This window comes from Theobroma cacao, chromosome 7 (genome assembly GCF_053813885.1).
Source record: "Theobroma cacao isolate CCN51 chromosome 7, ASM5381388v1, whole genome shotgun sequence".
Lineage (NCBI taxonomy): Eukaryota > Viridiplantae > Streptophyta > Magnoliopsida > Malvales > Malvaceae > Theobroma > Theobroma cacao.
In genome coordinates, this window is record NC_142645.1 from 36,007,508 (window position 1) to 36,028,055 (window position 20,548).

A 20,548-nucleotide genomic window follows, 5' to 3' on the forward strand; every position below is an offset into this window, starting at 1 on the left:
CAATCCATATAAATCGAGTAATCAACTTGGCTTATGAATTTCTTAAAACTTTGGCTCGTGCCAAAACTCATACTCGGTGATACCTTGCGCAGGGCATCCAACCGAGTCCGCCAAGGCTGTTAAAATTTTGTATACACTTAAAATATATTTTTAGTTTGAGAAAAATACAGCCGTTCCTTGGCGTTGGCTGAGTTCCCCTTCACGTGGTGGTTTGGCGTGAAGTGAACCCTAAACTTTACCCCAGGAGATACCCTACACGCCTCTCCGTTCGAGGTAATAATATAATGGAGTTTACCGTGCCCCTCTAATAGGCTGGTCCACGGAACCCCCTCTGCAGTAAATAATTAATATATAATCCACCAATCAATAAAATTCATTCTAGCATGACATGACAATTTATCCCAACCTAGCCTCTCAAGGCTGAATACACAGTATAAATAATTCTAACACCAAAATCAATTTAGCCATTCATGCTCATTTATTGTCATAAGCCATTCAATTCAAAACCATAATTTTGCAACACAAACTAGCAGTCTCCAATTACTCTATTTTCAAAACCAATATTCGATTTTCTAGAAAATTTATAAAATCATTTTATAAAATTACAATTTCTCTTAAAACATAGCAATTTACCATTTAAACACATTTTCCATAAAATCACACAGTTGTATAAAACTACTCTAGATAATTAAGACGATAATAAGTTTACTCACAGTATTAGGAGTAGAAATACTCCTATCTTTCCCCCTCTGGTGCAGTCTCTTACCCGAAACAATTGACTCACCACCTATCCATAATCTATGACACAAAATTCAATAAAATGTGTCAATTTATCATAAATTATTTCAGGCCCTTATCCATGCGTATGCACTAGATAGGATTTGAAATGTTTAGACAATCGCTTAATTGCGGTGTCCGATCTAACTCGCCTATACACGATGTAAAGTCCTAAAATCCCCAATTCGACTTCAACTCCATCCATTTCAATTTCAATTATCCAATTATACCCACAATACCTCAATGACTGTGAATTTGGTCCAATTTATCAGTTCGGACTATAAATTACGCTTTTACCCCTAGTGGGTAAAAATTTCAATTTATTGCACCGAAAATTCCCATTTAATTTCCAACCTCATAATTCATCATTTTTTCCACCCAATTCTCTTAAAATAAAGTCAACCTCATCCTCGCATATCATTGGCTAGATTCGGCCTAGAGAAATTCATGGAGAAGATAAATATCTTTCTTGTTGTTTTACTCATAAACATGCTAAACTAACACTAAACACTAACATAGCTCAAAATCAAATTTATCTAACAACTTTCTCTCTCTAAACCCATATGACCAGAATTGAAATCATCCTCAAATCACATGATTCAACCATGAAAAATGATGGGAAATGCATGGGAAAGGTAAAGCACAAGACAAATTTAAGAAATGTTACCTTTTTTCACTTGATTTTTGAATTTCCACCTATTTTCCCTTTAAATTTCTTGGCTAGGGTTTTATTTTCTCCTTTCTCTCTCTTGTTTCTTGCTTGGCCGAATGTTGAAGAAGAAGAATGGGTGGGCTGATTTTTTTATGCCTTCTTATTGTTTAATGAATAATATTATTTTATTCATATTTTGAATATTTTATTAATTCATTTTTTTTTTTGCCATCCACTTGTCCTACTTTTCCACCATGCATTCCCTTTGACTTATCCAAGTCTTAAGTGAAATTTTCAGATTTTTCCAAAGTTTTGGTGGAGCAAAATTTTCAAAATTACACTTTTGCCCCTGAACTTTTTAAAAATTACATTTTTGCCCCAAAAATTGAAAATTTGCCATAATGCATAATTTTCACTCCTCATACTCATTTCACACTCCAAATAATGAAATTTGATCAAAATCCTTTCAAAAATTAAATTTTTTATTTTTCGTGACAAAATTATCATTTTACCCTTTTACTCCAAATTATTCCGAAATTAAAATTTTTCACTTCTAAACCTCAAATCTTACTCCAATAAGTCAAATGGGGCCAAAAATCTTTTCTAAAAATTTCCATTTTGTCCCCAGGTGTTAAATGACCATTTTGCCCCTAACCGGTAAATTTTTCGGATTGACTCTAAATCAGACCTCAAACTCCGAATTACCATATTAAACCATTCTGGGACTTTAAATTCTTAATTTTATCGTGAATTCTTTAATTTGATCTAGTTCGAGGCTTAAATCAACTTTGTTGTACGTCTAGGTATAATACCGACTTTTGTAAATTTTTTTCGGGACTCTCTTAGCATGCAAATATGCTATCCATCACATGTATGTCATGACAATTATTTTTATAGAGTCGGGCTTGTCATCTTCTCCCCCACTTGAATCAACCATATGATCTTTCTTCTTGACTAATTTCGACATCCGGCTAAATATTAATATTTTAAAAATTTTATCTTGTCTCCTTGGTACCTGAAATACCTTATTATGCCTCACTTGACTTCTGAATTGCCTTTTATCTCACAAATTCTCCTCTGATAAAATTATTATTATTTTATTATTATTTTCTCACTTACGAAATATTTTATCCTAAACTACTCCTTTCGTCTCTTATCACTTTTAAACATTTTAATTGACTTCAATTTGCATTCGCTCAACTTTATTTATCACCATATCAAAGTATGGGGTATTTCAGTGTTAACAACTAAGGGACGAAAAACATAATTTTGAAATAAGAGGACCAAAATGTCCTTTTGAAGTGTTTTAGGGGGCTTTTTGGATTTTACCTTGAGATAATTTACCCAAAATTTTAATATAATAAAAAGAAAATTATAAGATGACTAAACCATAATTATTCAATCAAAATACATATCGTGCATCGAAATCTTATTTTTTAGTATCGAATATAGTATTGTATAATTTAAAATTACTTATAAATAATATTTATACATATAAAATAAAGAAAATATTTTAAAATGTTATATTTTTTTATAGAATTGAAGATTATAGAATTATACATAAATAAAAAAAAGATCATTTTTTAATTGAAATTCTCAATATATTTCTAAATAAAATATACATTTTTATATTAATTTACAAGACAAGATGAGATGTCTACGCCTAATACCACACCATTCCATGACCATAAACAAACCCCTCGAAGCATTCATTCATTCCTATTGAATCAAATAACATATAAAACAACTGCACCTTCTCTTCTCGACCTTTCACAAAGCTTTCTTCCGTGGAAACCAGCAATCCCGCTTGGATGAAATTTTTTTTTATAATACTTTTATATACATAATGTTTAACTAATTTTATTTTTCTTCTCAATTCATTTAAAGTAAATAGTTTGGCTTGGAACAAGTTATTTAAGGAATCTTATTTTTTATTTAATTAAAATGCAATACTAATTATAAAATGATCAATTTATATAGATATAAAATCATGTACATTATAATTTAAAAAAATTACATAATTTAATCATATAAATATTTAAAGAAAAGGGTAAAATACCCTAACTCTACTAAATTTTAATCGAGTTTACATAGAATTATTAATTTTTGAAATAGATACTCCGCTCTAAGATTACAAACACTGTTAACAGAAATAATAAAAAAAAATAAAAATACTCTGTTTTATTAATTTAAAAAATTAATGTTATATTTTTAAAAACATAAAAACCATTGATCCTCCCGAGCTCCCCCGTAGAGGGGAGCACTAACTGATGCTCCCACGGTGCTCCCCAAAGGAGGGGAGCCCGATGAAGGCTCCCCAATGGGGAGTTTTCTTTTAAAAAAATTAATAAATTTATATAATTGTCATTATAAAAATTAATTAAGAGTAAAATTATCTTTTTACTCTTACCACATTGATAAATTGACAAAAGTAACAACAATCGACTAACAACTGAACCTGCATATTCGAAATGTTCATTTTAAAAATAAATGAATCTCTGTATAATTCCAATAAAAATTTAAAGAAATCAAAATATTTTACCCAAAAAAATATCATCTACAAACAAAAACAACCCCAAACTATGCATAAAATGAAAAATAAATATCATCAAAGCTAGAACAAGGCTTTCAGAAAAAGAAAAAAATAAAAGAAAAGCTAGAATCAAGGCATTCAAAATTACATTCTCGTTTGTAATCAATTTTCTTATCAATCTATCATATAACTCTTGCAATCTCATTCTCAAAAACAGGAACAAACTAAGGATAACTACAAGGGCTTGCTAATACCTCAACACAGTTAAAAGTTAATTACACGATTTATACCGCCTGATTGCTATAGCATGCATAAATCCTGTTAAGCTAAACACTTCTCTTTACTCTAAACCTACAACACAGCAACAGTAACTGGAAACAGGCCTTCCAGTTACACACCTCATGAGCCAATGACCAAACAGAAGATACATGCATGAAGAACAAATATGGGGTACAAGTGGTAAGAAGCTTCAACCACAATTCCATGGAACATAAAGTCTTATCTGGTAGAGACTTCACACTGTTTCCTGTATATATGACATGTATATTTACAACTGAACAATACACTCAAATCATTAAGTTGGAGGAAGTTTATCCAAGGGTTTGATTGCCGCAACTCCACTGAGATCATGACTCATGTATTTTTCATATGTGACCTTCAACTGTCCTGATCTGGCAGCTCTTTGGAATCTTAAAATCATTTCTGCACACTCCCTGTTGACAATCAAGCATAATTAAACATCCACGACTAAAAAGACCTACAAAAGATAATAAGACTTTAAAGATATGTGCCTGATTTCTGACACGTCATAGCGTGCATATCTGCAAAGCAATGGGGTCCAAGATGGAGCCATTTGCAGGGTACACCGAGCAACATAGATAGCTGATGCACATAGCAAGGACGCCTTGAACTTCAAAGCTTCATATTCAACTAAGCACAGCTCAATGAGGTAAAACGCTAGATGTTCAAGCTGAAAGCAATATCCATCACAAGTAACAGAAATTGTCAACATACTTTTAAACAATCAGTATGTCCAAGTTAGAAGAGTAAAGAATACCTAATATCAAATACAAATCTAATAAAAGCTCCCTATATATCAAATATAACTGATCCAATATGTGTAAAAGCTGCCTCCTTTTCTTTCTTCACCATTTTTTAATGGGAATTTTAGGTTTTATTAAATAGCTGATTCAGCAGTGACATTCTAAATGCTATGACATACCTTGGTGTCTGATTGAGCAGCCCTGATAAACCTTAACATGAAAACATAGGGAGTAGGTGCATTTAGGCGAAACTTCAACTTTTTAAGGATAAGCTTCTCCTGCGAATTGAAGTTACTTTGTATTGTTAAGAACAATAAAGGCAAACACAGGTTGGGCAAAATTTAAGTCACTGAAGATGCTTGAATGATAGCTAAATCTATCTGAGTCATGTGGGTTTTGGGTTAGAAGTATGACCATAGGTTATGATTGTGCGTTCTAGCATAAGGGTTGAAAATAATAAAAATACACAAACCAGATAGATTCCAAGTCCAAATACCAAGTTTACTCCTTACTAAAGCAAACAATAATTCATGTACAAACCATGTTCATTTCTCAGAAGTTTAAACTCCATATCAAAAGAAAGTGCATACCATTTTGAGCATTTGTTCACTAGTGTAAGTCTCAGCAGATATACTGATTAAATCTTTGACCTGTAAAGGATGAAGGGCATAAAATTAAATGAGCACATGATTTTTGCAAGGACTCAACTTTGAAAAACAATTATGATACCATGCAAAAGTGACATTAATATTTACCCTGGGATGCCAAAAATCCTCATATTTTGATGCCAGCAAAAGAGTAGTAAGACCAACCAACTGCATATCATTCTTCTTTATTTGGACCTCTGAGAGAAATCGATCTAACAAGGTGACCATGAGATAAAGTGTTTCTTGCATTAAATCAAATCTGAGGTGCACCTGTTATAAGAGTTATGAAGGACAGAGCATCTAAAATGAGCAAGCTGGAAATCTTATAAGTTACACAGGGTAAAACACTATAATGAACAAAAAGGTGCATTAACACCATGTGAAACAAAATGTACCTCAATCAGCCAGTTGACCAATATGCCCCTCATACAAGGAGTAATATCTGTCTGCATTGACATATAATTTTCCAGAGATGCATTCTGTGCCTGCAGAATATAAAGTTCATTTTAAGCAAAATTATCTAGTTACCCAAGCATTGCCAAAACAGGTCCAAACAATTGGGCATTGAGATAAGTAGACTTATATCAACAACGTTGGAGTTTGATGTACATAGATTTAGAAACGTCAACAACAGAGGTGCAAAGCTAAACCAGAAAATGAGAAATGGATCAACAGTGATTGATTAATAGGTAGGCAACTACAACTAAAAAACCACATCTCTGCTACTCTTTTACTTTCACTTTAAAAGCAGATGTTCTGTTTCTAATGAAGAATGAATCTCTGTTTTAGAAAAGCCCATATGGCACTACAACAAAATATTATCCTTAAATCATCTAATCAGCAACTCTCTAACTTTCTTTTTGATCGAGAACAAACAAATTAAGGATAATTACTGATGACTGTTTGTTTACTATGTTACTGTTTATTCAGCTGAGTCAATCCATTTTACAATTGATCCGTGTTATCAGTCTCTCTCCTATAGCTACTTATCATTAGATCAAGCCCCTTACAAATATAATGATAGGATGTTATGTTAATATCAAGAGAGATGCATTCCCATGGTCTGGCTTCTCTCAGTGTTCAAGAAGGATCTTAATTGCGGTGCAATATGCCTAGCACCCAGACCACAGTAAGCTAAAAGCATTTCTAGAAAGATAAGTAATGGAAGAAAGATGATCCTAATGAACAAGTACCTCAGTAATCCAATAATATTGATAAATCTCATCAACGTATTGAGCAACTTCCAATGGATTACCATCATTATCAATGCCTGGTAGCTTTTCTTCTTCCTTGACTCCACCATAATCCTCTAATAGCTGCAAAATATTCTTAATAGTCATTCAACTTCACAGTGTAGTTAAGACATTACTGTAGATTTTTCTGGGGCCAAACCTTTGATCTTGTCATCAATAAGGATGTATAAGATCTCCTACGTGTAGTTTTCTTCCGGGAAAGGATATCTGGCATGTTGGTGCTAGCATCACTGTTGCCATTAGAAGGAAGATCCCTCCGATTGATTTCATTGGAAATTATTGTTGCATTATTTTCTGTATGAGAACACAATAAATCTTTCTCGGATGAGATAGCAGCAACATATACTGGTTTCTTGAAACCTGATGAACACTTGGATTTTGAAGTTCTTTGAGCATTGGGAGCCCTGAGTGCAGTCTTAACAATTGGCTGGGCAATGAATGACATCAAAGCAGCTCATATAAGCATAATTGGGTAATATGCACACATAAACATGATTATGGTAGCCAGATAACCATAAGCAAACTCAGAAAGTATAAGGCAAAAGCATTAGAAAATGAAGCAAACTAATTGAAAAACAAAGCATTGAAGGCACATATAGCATGTCACATACCTTGAAAGATCTTGGCAAGATACTAGCGGCTGCATTAGATTGAACTTTAGGAGGCCTAGTTACAAAAAAATCCAAATTAATCATCAGGCTTCATACCTTTAGGCCTTTCAGGACCAATCACCATTAAAATTGACACAAATGAGCTCCAATTTGAAAAAAAGAATGCGATTTAATATTTGGATAGACTACAAATTTTTGGTGGTAAATTCATCATTTAAAGTAGGTGACTATAGCACTTCACTTCCGTCACTATCGAGACTTTACAAGGAGCAAAAAGATAGGCCATGGAACAGCTCCCACTTTCTCCCTAGAAACCAAGTTATCTTGAACATGTCAACAGTACAATTTGCAAAGCCAGGTGTCTGTATCTAAGCATCAGGGTTGGCACCAACTTTTTTTTCCTTATATTTCCCAACTTATTTGCAATGAAGGTATAGACTCAAGATATTGATAAGGCAGTCCTCTTTCAGTTTCCATATTTACCACTTCAATGTAGGACACTGTACCTTCTAAATATTTACCTGTGAATACCATGTTTTCCTACATTGTCTCCAAAAATCAAAACAACAAAAATGAAAAGACAAAATGATTAAATCGGAACAAAACAACATTATTCAATCAGAACAAGAGCATATTTATTTTTCACGCACTTTCCTTTTCTTATGTGAAGCATAACCAAGATTGACCGCAAGCATCATTCATATTCTTTTTGCTACAAAGCTAGTATATAATATTTTCGGTAACCTGAAAATAATATTATAAATCCAGAACATCGGAAAGCTAAAATTCTGGACTGCGGCAACCTTGAACTGCATGAAACAATTCAAGGAATAGAGGAATAAGTCTTCAGCCTTATTTCTCTAAATTACTTTTTCTTGTACTCACTGATATCTAAATGTGTAATTCATTTATGTTTTTGATTCTGACATTAATATAAGAGATTATCCAATAATCATAGCAGAGTAAAGAACCAGAATGAAATTAAAACTCCTGCTTACATTATTACAAAGCCATCACTCTCTCGATTCCTCCAAAGATTGCTCTTTGCATTGTTTGCTTGCTGTTTAGCACTTGCACAGACTTTAGCCTTAACTGATAAAAATAAGGGCGAGAACAGAAAGGAAACACCATCTTAGTCGATGAACTCTGTGCTTGCACATTTGGAAATTTAAGAGAAATGAATCATGCATCTTACTCATACTCCTGCTAGGTTCTGTAGTTTTTTCCTGCAGAAAAAGGGGAGCAAGACATTCAAAACACAGATAAGAGGCAGATACAATGCACAACCAACAAGAAAATATGGTGAGAAAAAAGAGGGGTAGCACTATTTTTTTTTTTTTTGAAACAAAATGAAAGAAATATGTTCAATAGCCTCGAACAATGTCACTTTGCAAAGGCTTGGTTCACCTTCTTTAAAACTGGTAAAGACTTCCTTCAAGAAGAATAAGGAAATAAGAAATTGCATCAGTGGAGGTATTATATACGTTCTTTTAATCAATTAATCCAAATAGAGTGCTTAGATTCACTAACCTCATGGGTACAAGTGAGCTGTTGGTTGACCTGAAGAATTAAAGAAAATATAATGTAAAACTATTAATTGAAGTGAGCATAACTTGGTCGGAAAATTTAAAACAGTAGACATACTAGCAGGTTTCACACTGCCTCCAAAAAAAAATCTGAAACTCAAATTAACAGTGTACCTGCTGGTAGTAACAACAAATTTACGATCTGAATTCTTGGTTTTATTGCTTTGGTCATTCATGGAGGTCTTCAGATTTTTAATACCTTCTGTTCTCAGAAACCAGAAATTTCTTATATGCTGTTCAATCAGCGAAAGTCACCAAAAAAAATTTATAATTAATAGCTGGCTACCTGTCTTAGAAGTATGAACACCAATAGCACCTTGGTCTAGATGGTCCTTCTCTTTTCCCTATTTTAAAAGAAATTGTGAAATAGATCAATTCCTTGAAAACTCCATAAAAAATGGAAAACAAAAGGTGATGACATCAAGAAAACTAAAATGGAGGATTAGCTGCAAACCTTGCAATACTTCAAAAACTGTCTCTTGCTTATAGATGAAAATCAAATGAATATATCAAAACTACCTCACAAATAATGTTCATTAATTGTGGACTTTTTGTGTGCAATTTAATTTCCAAATTACAGGTTCCATAAATATGGGAATAAAACCTTCAAATAACTAAAATAGATTAGCAGTTTAAAAGTCTTAAACTCCATCCAAGAACTTATCAAACCCAACTAGAAAAAGAAATGCTAGATCATATCACTCTCATTGCTTATACTTGTCCATCAATAGTTTCTCAGCTTTGTTCAATAATCTAAAGATCTCTTCTATCTTCTTACCTCTCATCCCCTAGAAACCCATTTGGTGGATTTAAATATTTTCATGATTATGATATCAATAGTCCATATGCCATTAAGAATAGCAGTCAAAGTAGTTGCACTAACAGTTTTCCAGCTTTTAGTAATTTACAATAATTTTCTCCCCTGGAATGAGCTCATATTGTTTCAGTGGCTTGTCAGGGAGGGGAGAAAAAGAAAAAAGCGTTAATTTTTTATTCAGTTCTTGTACCTTGAAAGATTTCGTGGAGAAGACATTCACAGTTCTTGCAGCTGGAGCCACGGAAACTCTGCAAATAAAGTACTTTGCGCATGTTAACTGCCATCTAATAAACAATAAAAATTTAATACAAGTATTCATCTAGAAATACTTTTACAGGGCTATTATCTTCTTCCATAGCATGTTACAAAGTTGGTAGACATCCATTGAGGATAAATGGAACTTTTAAACATTCAATAACAATGGAAACAGACAAAGAGGGAAAGAGAGAGAGGCAAGGAAAGGGATGTGGAAGTATGTCAACAAAAAGTAAATGATAAGATAAATCATAAAGTGGAGCTGAATTACACACAAAAGGAAACACATTGCACCCAAAAAAATACCAGGAGAAACACATGCTTGGACCATAAAAATGAAAAAACAAACAAGGTTTACTCTTAAATAAATTTTGATAACTTTATCCATAATAATATCAAATTGATTGACAAAATTAACGAGGGTCTATAGGTCCTGAAATCCTGGAAATATCAGTTCCACATATAGGACACAATAACACCAATTAGCTTTCATACCCTTCCAAAAATGCATTTCTCTCATTCTTCCTGCATTACAAAAGAGCAAGTACTGATAAACAATCAATGCAATACCAGCAAGTGCTAAGAATTCAAAGTATAACATTTGACTCACTCACATTGGTTTGGAGCCATCATAAACTTTAGTTGCAGAAACATTAGAAGTACGATTGCTAAGATCTGCCAAAGCTTTTCTTTGAACAATTTTGTTTGCTGAAAATGGGGCATATAAAGAACGATAAATAACATTCCAACAGCCTGGAATTAGACGCTTATGACAAATTTGTTAGAGATGAACCATACCAGAAGTATCACGCTTGGCTTTACTATTTGCCATATTCTTCAAAGCGCCCTTTAAATTATATTCGAAAGTTACACATCAACGTAAAATCCAGAGCTTGAAACATTGCATGCTTAAATAATAAAAGCAATGAAATTAGTATTAACCTTCGAATCACTTGCAGTAGTCAGAGGGGCTCCTTTGCTACCTACGGCTGACTTCATCCTAGAAAAAAAGAATAATTAAATAAAATGTAAAATCAGTTTGGAAAATAATCAAATTATTTTTTTTTAAAAAAGAAAGACATAGTTCTATAACAGAAGCAAACTTACATAGTAGAGGCTTCATTTTTGGGCTTTTCATTTTGCGAATAAATTTTGAAACCTTTAGACAGGGCAAAAGAAATCAAGATTGAAGGTGAACATATCTAAAAGAGAAAAGGTAATCGGAATAGAGAAAGAAGGGAACGAGTACAGTACCACTCCTGCGAGTGAAGCCGTGTGCAGCTGCTTTACTAACACCTGGTTTTCCCTGGAATGAAAGAATATAATCATGGATATGAAACCCTAACTAATTGTGTATTATATCAAAATTCAAAATCAAAGAAAGAATTATGAAACGAAACGAGCGAAGGCATTATTATAATTATTAATTAATTAAGAAGAAAAGGCAGTGAGATCAAAATCAAAAAACCTTGAGAGATGTCATGTTCTTGGATCTTTCTTGATCTGTTCTTCTTGGTTAACCGTTGCTTTTGAAATCTGAGATCTATGAAGTCGCCCGCCTGTCTTCTCCACTTTTGCGTTTCAAATTGTTTCTCATTTTACCATTATACCCTCCCTTCTTTTCCGTGGGAATTGGAATAATTTTCTATTATTTTGTTTACGTATCCTGTGACTAGATAAATTTATTACCGGAAAAAGGCAGTTAATAGGTGAGGTTGACCTTCTTGTAAGGTCAAATAATAGAATTAAAAAAATAACCAAAAACTTGTTAAATAGTTTAATAGGTAAATAATGTGTGTAATATATAATTTTATTTATTTTATACTAAATAGTATGTAAGTTTTATTTTTAATTTCACTCTTTTACATTGAGATATAAATATCATTTTTCTACATTAATATTATATTAAATACTTTAATTAGGTTTTTTTTTAATTGGTAGAAAGGGCATTCAATTCGATTTCTACTCTTTAGACAGGGAATCATGCACCAACTAATACACTAAATGCCCAAGTGCAATTACTTTAATTAAGTTAATGTCACGACCCAGAACTCTCATCGAGCCCGTAACAACTGTCGCGACGTCCCGATAAACATTCATTACTCGGAATGTCAATCGAAACCTCGCAACGCTTAACATCAGTTTTTCTCGCTTCCCCCATAAGTATTAGTTACTAAAATCATGTTTTGAGAGATTATAAACTATTTCAGATTTAAAACAATAGAAAAATAAATTTTTCCTCACAGGGGCATTTTGGTCATTTTTTCTCAAAAATCTCGAAATCCGCTAAAATGTAGTAAGCGAGTACAAACACGTAATTCATAATAAAAAATAAGTTTAAACATCTAACACCTTCATTTAAAATGAAATTACGATTATTTGAATATAATAAAAATATTTAATAAAATATTCTATTTTGTTATTAAACACTATTTTTAGAGTTATACGTAAATAATTTTTTTTTGCAGTGTAAAGCAAAATAAATTCATACATATTGTGATACAGTAAATCAAAATATTTAATTTAATTTACAATAACCAGTGGGCCCCCGTATAACCAAAAGTAAAAAGAGACTGAACCTACAGTTTGGAAGATGCAACCCAATGGTAGCCTCGGTGAAATCAGCTATCTACAGCTTATTCTGAGCCTGAAATTAGTGGAAATGAGGGTGATGAGATTTTATAATCCTAGTGAGTAAACAAACACCATTCAAAATGAAATACCCCATACTTTGATATGGTGATAAATAAAGTTGATCGAATGCAAATTGAGGTCAATTAAAATGTTTAAAAGTGATAAAAGATGAAAGGAGTAGTTTAGGATAAAATATTCCAAAAGTGAGAAAATAACAATATAATAATAATAATTTTATCAAAGGAGAATTTTTAAGATAAAAGGCGATTCAGAAGTCAAGTAAGGCATAATAAGGTATTTTGGGTATCAAGGAGACAAGATAAAATTTTTAGAATAAAATAATATTTTATTAATGAAATAATATTAAAATATTAATATTTAATCGGATGTCAAAATCGGTCATCAAGAAGGATCATATGGTTGATCCAAGTGGGGGAGAAGATGACAAGCCCGACTCTATAAAAATATTTGTCATGACATACATGTGATGGATAGTATGTTTACATGCTAGGAGAGTCTCGAAGAATTTACAAAAGTCGGTATTGTACCTAGAGGTACAACAAAGTTGATTTAAGCCTCGAACTAGATCAAATAGAGAATTTACGATGAAATTAAGAATTTTAACGTCCCAGAATGGTTTAATATGGTAATTCGGAGTTCGAAGATCAATTTGGAGTCAAATCGAAATTTTCGCTATCTAGGGGCAAAATGGTCATTTGTCACTTGGGGATAAAATGAGAATTTTAAAAAAGATTATTTTGGCTCCATTTGACTTATTGGAGTATAATTTGACTTATTGGAGTATGATTTGAGGTTTAGAAGTGAAAAATTTTAATTTCGGTATAATTTAGAGTATAGAGGTAAAATGGTAATTTTACCACCCCAGGGGCAAAACAGTAATTTTCTACCACCAGGACATTTTTTCAGCACATGGTCATCTCTTATCCTCATTTTGACCATTGACTAATTGTGTGGTGGAGATAAAAAGGATTAAAATTTTAAAGTTTTAAAAACGGGCCAATGACATGATGCCACGTGTCATGCCTTTATTAATTTATTATTTTCCTTTTTAAAAGGTACAAAAATCAGGTCATCTTCGACCCCATGGCCGGCCAAACCAGCAAGAAGAGAGAGAAAACAAAAACAAAACCCTAGAGAGAGAAAAACAAAGAAAAAGTATGAATTTTCAAAGAAATTAAGTGAAAAATGTATGAATTTTCAAGCTTAGCTTAAAATTTATCATTTCCATGCATTTCCCATCATTTTCCATGGTTGAATCATGTGATATGAGGATGAATTCAATTCTGAAAAATGGGTTAGGAGAGAGAAACTTGTTAGATTAATTTGATTTTAAGTTATGTTAGTGTTTTAAGTTAGTTTAGTATATTTAGGAACAAAACAACAAGAAAAGAATTCATTTTCCTCCATTACCATTATTGGCTGAATTTTCTAGGGGAATATTGGCTGCTGATCTTGATATTTATTTGAGGAATTATGATGAATAATGATAAATTATGAGTCTAGAAAAATAATGGGAATTTTCGGAGCAAAAATACGAATTTTTACCCATTAGGGGTATTTTCGTAATTTGCTATCGGGACTGATAATTTGCACCACACTGAGGAACATTAAGTCAATTTGGGTGCAATTGAGGTATAGAAACTGAAAAAAATTAATTTGAGATTAAATTGGACGCGTTAGTAATTTAATCGGTTAATAGGCCGAATTAGGTCAGCACTGCATTTAAGCGGTAGTCGGATAAGTTGCATGTCATATCATGCATATATACCGAGCCTGAATTGATTTTATAATGGTCAAGCATTGATATGGTGAATTATGTATTGTACATTGTGGATAGGTGGTGAGCAAATTACACTGATAAAAGTACAGAGATTGTGCTTGAAGATTGGGGTTAGGAGTATATCGACTCCTAGAACTGTGAGTGGACAATTTATCGTCTTAAATATCTAGAGTAATTATATTTGTTTGATACTTTTATTAAATGGAGAGTTTAAATTAGAAAATATTATGTTTTTCAATTAAAATGTTTTTTTTAATAAAAATGAGATTTATATTGGTTTTGAAATCAAATATTGTTTTGGAAAAATTGAGTATATGGAGACTGTGTTGAAATTTATGATTTTATATGTTATTGAAATTGGGGCTTATGACACTATGGTAGCATGATGGCTAAAATTTTGGGATTGGCATGAAATATATGAATAGTTTTGGATTGGTCTCGGTAGACTGGATTAAATTTTATTCGCCATATTATGCTGCTGAATATTTTATGGGTCTGGTGGTATATTAAACGGTCACTGCAGTGGTGGGGGTTTCCGTGGACTGCCTATGAGAGGGGCACGGTAACCCAATTATATACTTACCTTCAAGGGGAGATGTTGGGTGAAGTATCTCCTGAGGTATGATTTGAGTGCACCTCACGTTCGGGCCACCACGTGAGAGTGAGACTCAGCCAACGCCAAGGACCAGCTGTGTGTCAGATGTGAAAACATGTTTATGGGTATGGGTCATTGAACAGCCTTGGCGGTCTCAGTGGGATACCTTGACGAAGGTACCCGCGAGAATGATTCTGGCAAGGGCCAAGTTTAAGAAATTCATAAGCCGAGAAATTTTGATGAAAAGAAATTATTTGGTATAGATTGAAACGAATTTTGTGTTATGAACATTATTGAGATATAATGTTTTTAAATTGTCTCCATCTACTCGGCTTTAGATGCTTTTGATGGTAATTGTTTACTCACTGGGATTATTTAATCTCACCCCTCTTCTTATCCATTTTTCAAGCTCAGGACAGTTTGTTGATAGTTGATTAAGACGAGAATTAATCTCAGAGTTGCATCCTAGAAAGTAAGGGTTCGTAGCCCTACATTTTCTTAGTCAGTTGGGGGCCCACATGTCACTGTAAAAGTAATTTTATTCTTCAGTTATTTGATTTAAAGTATGTATGAATATATTTAGCTTTTACACCATGTTTTTGGCGAGTTTCGATATTTTTGAAGAAAAATGATGAAAATGCCCCTGTAAGCCAGAAAGTAATATTTTATTGTTTTGATTTGGAAATGACTTATGATTTTTTTGAAAACTGAGATTTAATAACTGTCGCTCACTGGGGAGATGCGGAAGCTGATGCTAAGCCTTGCGAGGTTTCGATCGACATTCGGGGTAATGAGTGCCTATCGGGACATCGCGACGGTTGTCACGGGCTCGATGGGAGTTTCGGGTCGTGACACAAAATATCTAATGTTGAGTAAAATGAGACAATTAAAATATTCTATCTCAATATGTATTTCATAACATAAATATTCATTTCATTTAAATAATCAACATGGCTTATGAGTATCTTAAAAGCTTGGCTCCTGCCAAAATCATTCTCGAAAATACCTTGGTCGAGGCATTTAACCGAGTCTGTCAAGGCTGTTAAAAAGTTTTGTATACACATAAACATATTTTTAGTTTGGAAAACACAGTCGTTCCTTGGCATTAGCGGAGTTCATCATCACGAGGTGGTTCGACATGACGTGAACTCTAACCATACCTCAAGAGATACCCTACGCGCCTCTCCAATTGAGGTACATATATAACCGGATTCTGTGCCCCTCTAATAGGCTGGTCCACAAAACCCGCCCACTACAACAAGCTAAACCCACCATACAATAAAATTTTGACAACATAACGTGACTAATATTATACTACCCAGCCTGTAGATGTAAAACAGAACAATTCATAAAGTTCACAAACCATAATCTCAGCCAGTCATGCCAACACATAATCATAAGCCATCAATTAAAGCCATAAATTCCAACACATCAAGTGGTCTCTAGTTACTCTATTTTCAAAGCCATCATTCAATTTCAATATAATTTTATGAAATCATTTCATTAAATCACATTTTATTTATAAAATTGAAAAATTAATCATTTAATTCATTTTCCATAAAATTCACAAAATCGAATAAAAAGACCACTTTAGATAATTAAAATGATGATAAGGTTACTCACAGTTCTAGGAGTTCGATATACTCCTATTCTCGGTCTTCGGGCATAATCTCTTTACCTTTATTAGAGGGCTCACCACTTATACATCATACGTGACACGAATTTCAATAAATTATATCAATTTATCATAAACTATTTTAGGCTTTATAAATCTATAGGAATGCATGAAATGTGATGCAAAATGTCCGAATAACCGTTTAAATACGGTATTCGACTTAATTCGCACTATTCTCAGTGTAATTGGCTAAAACCTCAAATTTAACTCCAAATCGATTTCTTTCACTTTCTACACTCCAATTATACTTAAAATACCTCAATGACTGTGAATATGATTCAATTTATCAGTCCGAACCATAAATCGCACATGTCTATAGGTAAAAATTCAGATTTTCATGTCAAAATTTCTCATTAAATTTCTAGCCTCACCAATCATTAAATACCACCAAAATATCATGAAATCATCAACTTCAGCCTCAATATCCTCCCTAGAAAATTTGGCCTCTTGTGGGTTTGTGAAGAACAAAGTGATTCCTTGCTAGATTTTCATACTTTCCATTACCAAACAACTAAAAACACTTAATTAGCTTGAAATCTAGCAAAATCAATGCTCAAAACCTCTCCTCTTAAATTCGGCCAGCATGGGTTCATCATACAAACTTGGGTTCTAAGCATGAAAAATGAAAAAGAAAGCATGGGTAGTGTAAATCACAAGATAAAATCATAAAATTTTACTTTTATTAGCTTAATTCCCTGAAATCTCACACTTTTTCTTCAATTTTCCCACCTAGGATTTGTGTTCTTTCCTTTCCTCTTCACTTTTTGTTTTGGGCGGCCATATGAAGGAAATAAGCTGATTTTATGCTAATTTTAAAGCTAAATAATAAATGGATATAAACTTGACACATGTCACCATTTCATTGGTCCATGTCTCATACTTACCCATTAAGCAATCTCTCTCCACCACTTAAATTTTCTCAATTATCCATGATAATATTAGGTAAAATTCATGTGCTGGACAAGTGTTGGGTGGTGTAAAATTACCATTTTGCCCATAGGGTGGCAAAATGACTATTTTACCCCTATGTTCGAAAAATATCGGAATTAAAAATTTTCACTTCTCAAACTCAAATTATGTTCTAAATAGTCAATCTTGATCAAAAACTTCTTCCAACATTCCAATTTTAACCTCGAGTGGCAAAATGACCATTTTGCCCCTGAATCATGAAAATTCTAATTTGACTTTAAATCGGTCATCGAACTCTGAATCACCATTTTAAGTCATTTTGGGACTTTAAAATTTTCAATTTCATCTTAAAATCTCTCTTTGATCTAGTTTGAGGCTTAATTCAACTTAGTTGAACCACTAGGTGCACTACTGACTTTTGATAATTTTTTGAGGCTTTTCAAGTATGCAAGCATATTGTCAATCACATGAATGACATGGCAAGTATTTATAAGGTCAGGCTTGACAGCACTACCCCCGTTAAAATAAAATTTTGACCTCAAAATTTCACTTACCGGATTCGAAGAAAAGATGTGGATATTGGTTTCTCATCTGATGCTCGACTTCCCACGTCATCTCCTTCATTTGAGCATTCTTCCACAACACTTTCACCATTGGAATGCTCTTGTTCCTTAGCACTCGATCCTTTCGATCTAGAATACGTACAGGCTGCACCTCGAATTTCAAATCTTCATGCAACTCTATCGGTGGTGTCTCTAGAATATGGGAGGGATCGAGAACATACTTTTTCAACATCGAGACGTGGAAGACATTATGGATCCGATCTAACTCTGGGGGTAATTCAAGTCTGTAAGCCACTGGCCCAATCCTTTCAATGATATGAAAGGGTCCAATGTATCTCGAATTGAGGTTTCCTCGCTTCGCAAATCGAATCACACATTTCATTATCCAATAAAATACCACAATTTATCATAACAATATAATCAAATAAGATTTAATACTTCAAAATTTTCAAATTATTACCTTTCCAAGGAGAAACCTTAAGAAAAACTTTATCGTCAACTTCAAACTCCAAATCTTTCCTTCGTTTATCAGAATAACTCTTCTGCCTATCTTGAGCTATCTTTAATCACTCTCGGATAACCTTAACCTTGTCATTTGTCAGATCATTCAATTCCACATTAATCAGTTTCCTCTCACCCACTTCATCCCAACAGAGCTGAGTTCGGCACTTTCTTCCATACAGAGCCTCGTATGGTGCCATCCCAATACTAGATTGAAAACTGTTGTTATACGCGAACTCCACCAATGGCAAGTGTCTGTCCCAACTCCCAATAAAGTCAATGACACAAGCCCGTAACATATCTTCTAGAGTCTAAATAGTCTTTTCAAATTGACCATCAGTCTGCGGATGAAAGGCAGTGCTAAATCTCAATTTAGTTTCGAGAACTTCTTGAAATTTTGTCCAAAATCGAGAAGTAAACTGAGGGTCTCGATCTGACACAATAGAAACTGGAACTCCGTGCAATCTCACAATCTCATCTATATAAAGTTTCGTCAGTTTTTCAATAGAATACGTGCTATGGATAGCCAAGAAATGGGCGGACTTAGTCAATCTATCCACAATCACCCAAATAGCATCCTTCCCACTCTGTGTCCATGGTAAACCCAATACAAAGTCCATAGTCACGTGTTCCCACTTCCATTCAAGAATCGGTAAAGGTTGAAGAATACCCGATGCTTTCTGATGTTCCGCCCTGATCTGTTGGTATGTGAAACATTTCGCTAAAAACTCTACTATGTCTCGTTTCATATCCGACCACCAATAACTTTCTTTAATGGTCTGATACATCTTGGTGCTTCCTAGATGTAAAGCGTAGGCGGAATAATAAGCTTCTTCTAAAATCGCTTGTCTCAATTGGTTATCCTTAGGGATACAAACTCGGTTTCTAAGCATCAAAGTACCATCATCACTAAGTCTAAACTCACTAGTTTCTCCATCTTGCAGCTTTTGAACTTCCTGCTTCAACTCATCATTGGATTTCTGCAATTCTCGGATCTGATTCAACAATGAAGGTCTCACAACGAAACTAGCAAGTAGGGTTCCATCCTCACCATTATTCAACTGGATCCTTAGAGATTTCATCTCAAGTAATATCGAAAAATAAGAACTCTGAAATACTACTAATGAAGATGAGGATTTATGACTTAAAGCATCCGCTACAACATTTGCCTTCCTCGGATGATAATCAATCACCAAGTCGTAATCCTTAATCAACTCCAACCATCGTCTCTATCTCAAGTTAAGCTCTTTTTGGGTGAGCAAGTATTTCAAACTCTTATGGTTGGTAAAAATCCGACAACGCTCACCATATAAGTAATGCCTCCAAATCTTCAATGCAAAGACTATTGCTGCTAACTCCAAATCATGGGTAGGGTAATTCATCTCATGCTTCTTCAACTACCGGGAAGCATAGGCTATTACTTTTTCATCTTGCATCAATACGCACCCTAATCCTAACTTAGAGGCATCACTGTATATCACAAATTCTTTCTCACCAATCGAAAGTGTCAGAACGGGAGCGGAGGTTAACTGGTTCTTTGGCTCTTGAAATCGACTCTCACAAGCATCATCCCACTCAAACTTAACTCCTTTACACGTCAAACGAGTCAGAGGAGTAGCTATCAATGAAAATCCTTAAACAAACCTCCGATAAAAACTTGCTAAGCCAAGAAAACTACGAATCTCTGTTACCGTTT

At 33.6% G+C, this 20,548-nt stretch overlaps 1 protein-coding gene across 2 annotated transcripts; it reads right to left on the bottom strand.

The window, feature by feature from the left end:
* Nucleotides 1-4,086: 4,086 nt before the first annotated feature.
* On the bottom strand, nucleotides 4,087-11,802 carry CYCB3;1 (cyclin b3;1). Of its 2 annotated transcripts, XM_018124532.2 has the most exons (23): nucleotides 11,643-11,802; nucleotides 11,429-11,480; nucleotides 11,282-11,333; nucleotides 11,117-11,174; nucleotides 10,973-11,021; nucleotides 10,789-10,882; nucleotides 10,670-10,699; nucleotides 10,110-10,167; nucleotides 9,389-9,446; nucleotides 9,217-9,304; nucleotides 9,047-9,076; nucleotides 8,924-8,948; nucleotides 8,712-8,742; nucleotides 8,515-8,608; nucleotides 7,517-7,571; nucleotides 7,045-7,332; nucleotides 6,846-6,968; nucleotides 6,048-6,137; nucleotides 5,761-5,922; nucleotides 5,596-5,655; nucleotides 5,185-5,283; nucleotides 4,754-4,932; nucleotides 4,087-4,675 (listed from the first exon to the last, which is right to left on the bottom strand). In XM_018124532.2, the coding sequence occupies exons 1-23, from the start codon at nucleotides 11,655-11,657 to the stop codon at nucleotides 4,537-4,539; spliced, it is 1,929 nt and encodes a 642-aa protein (XP_017980021.2). In that variant the 5' UTR covers nucleotides 11,658-11,802; the 3' UTR covers nucleotides 4,087-4,536. The 2 variants fall into 2 exon arrangements, with proteins under 2 accessions (XP_017980021.2, XP_017980023.2); XM_018124534.2 differs by lacking the exon at nucleotides 10,670-10,699.
* Nucleotides 11,803-20,548: the final 8,746 nt, after the last annotated feature.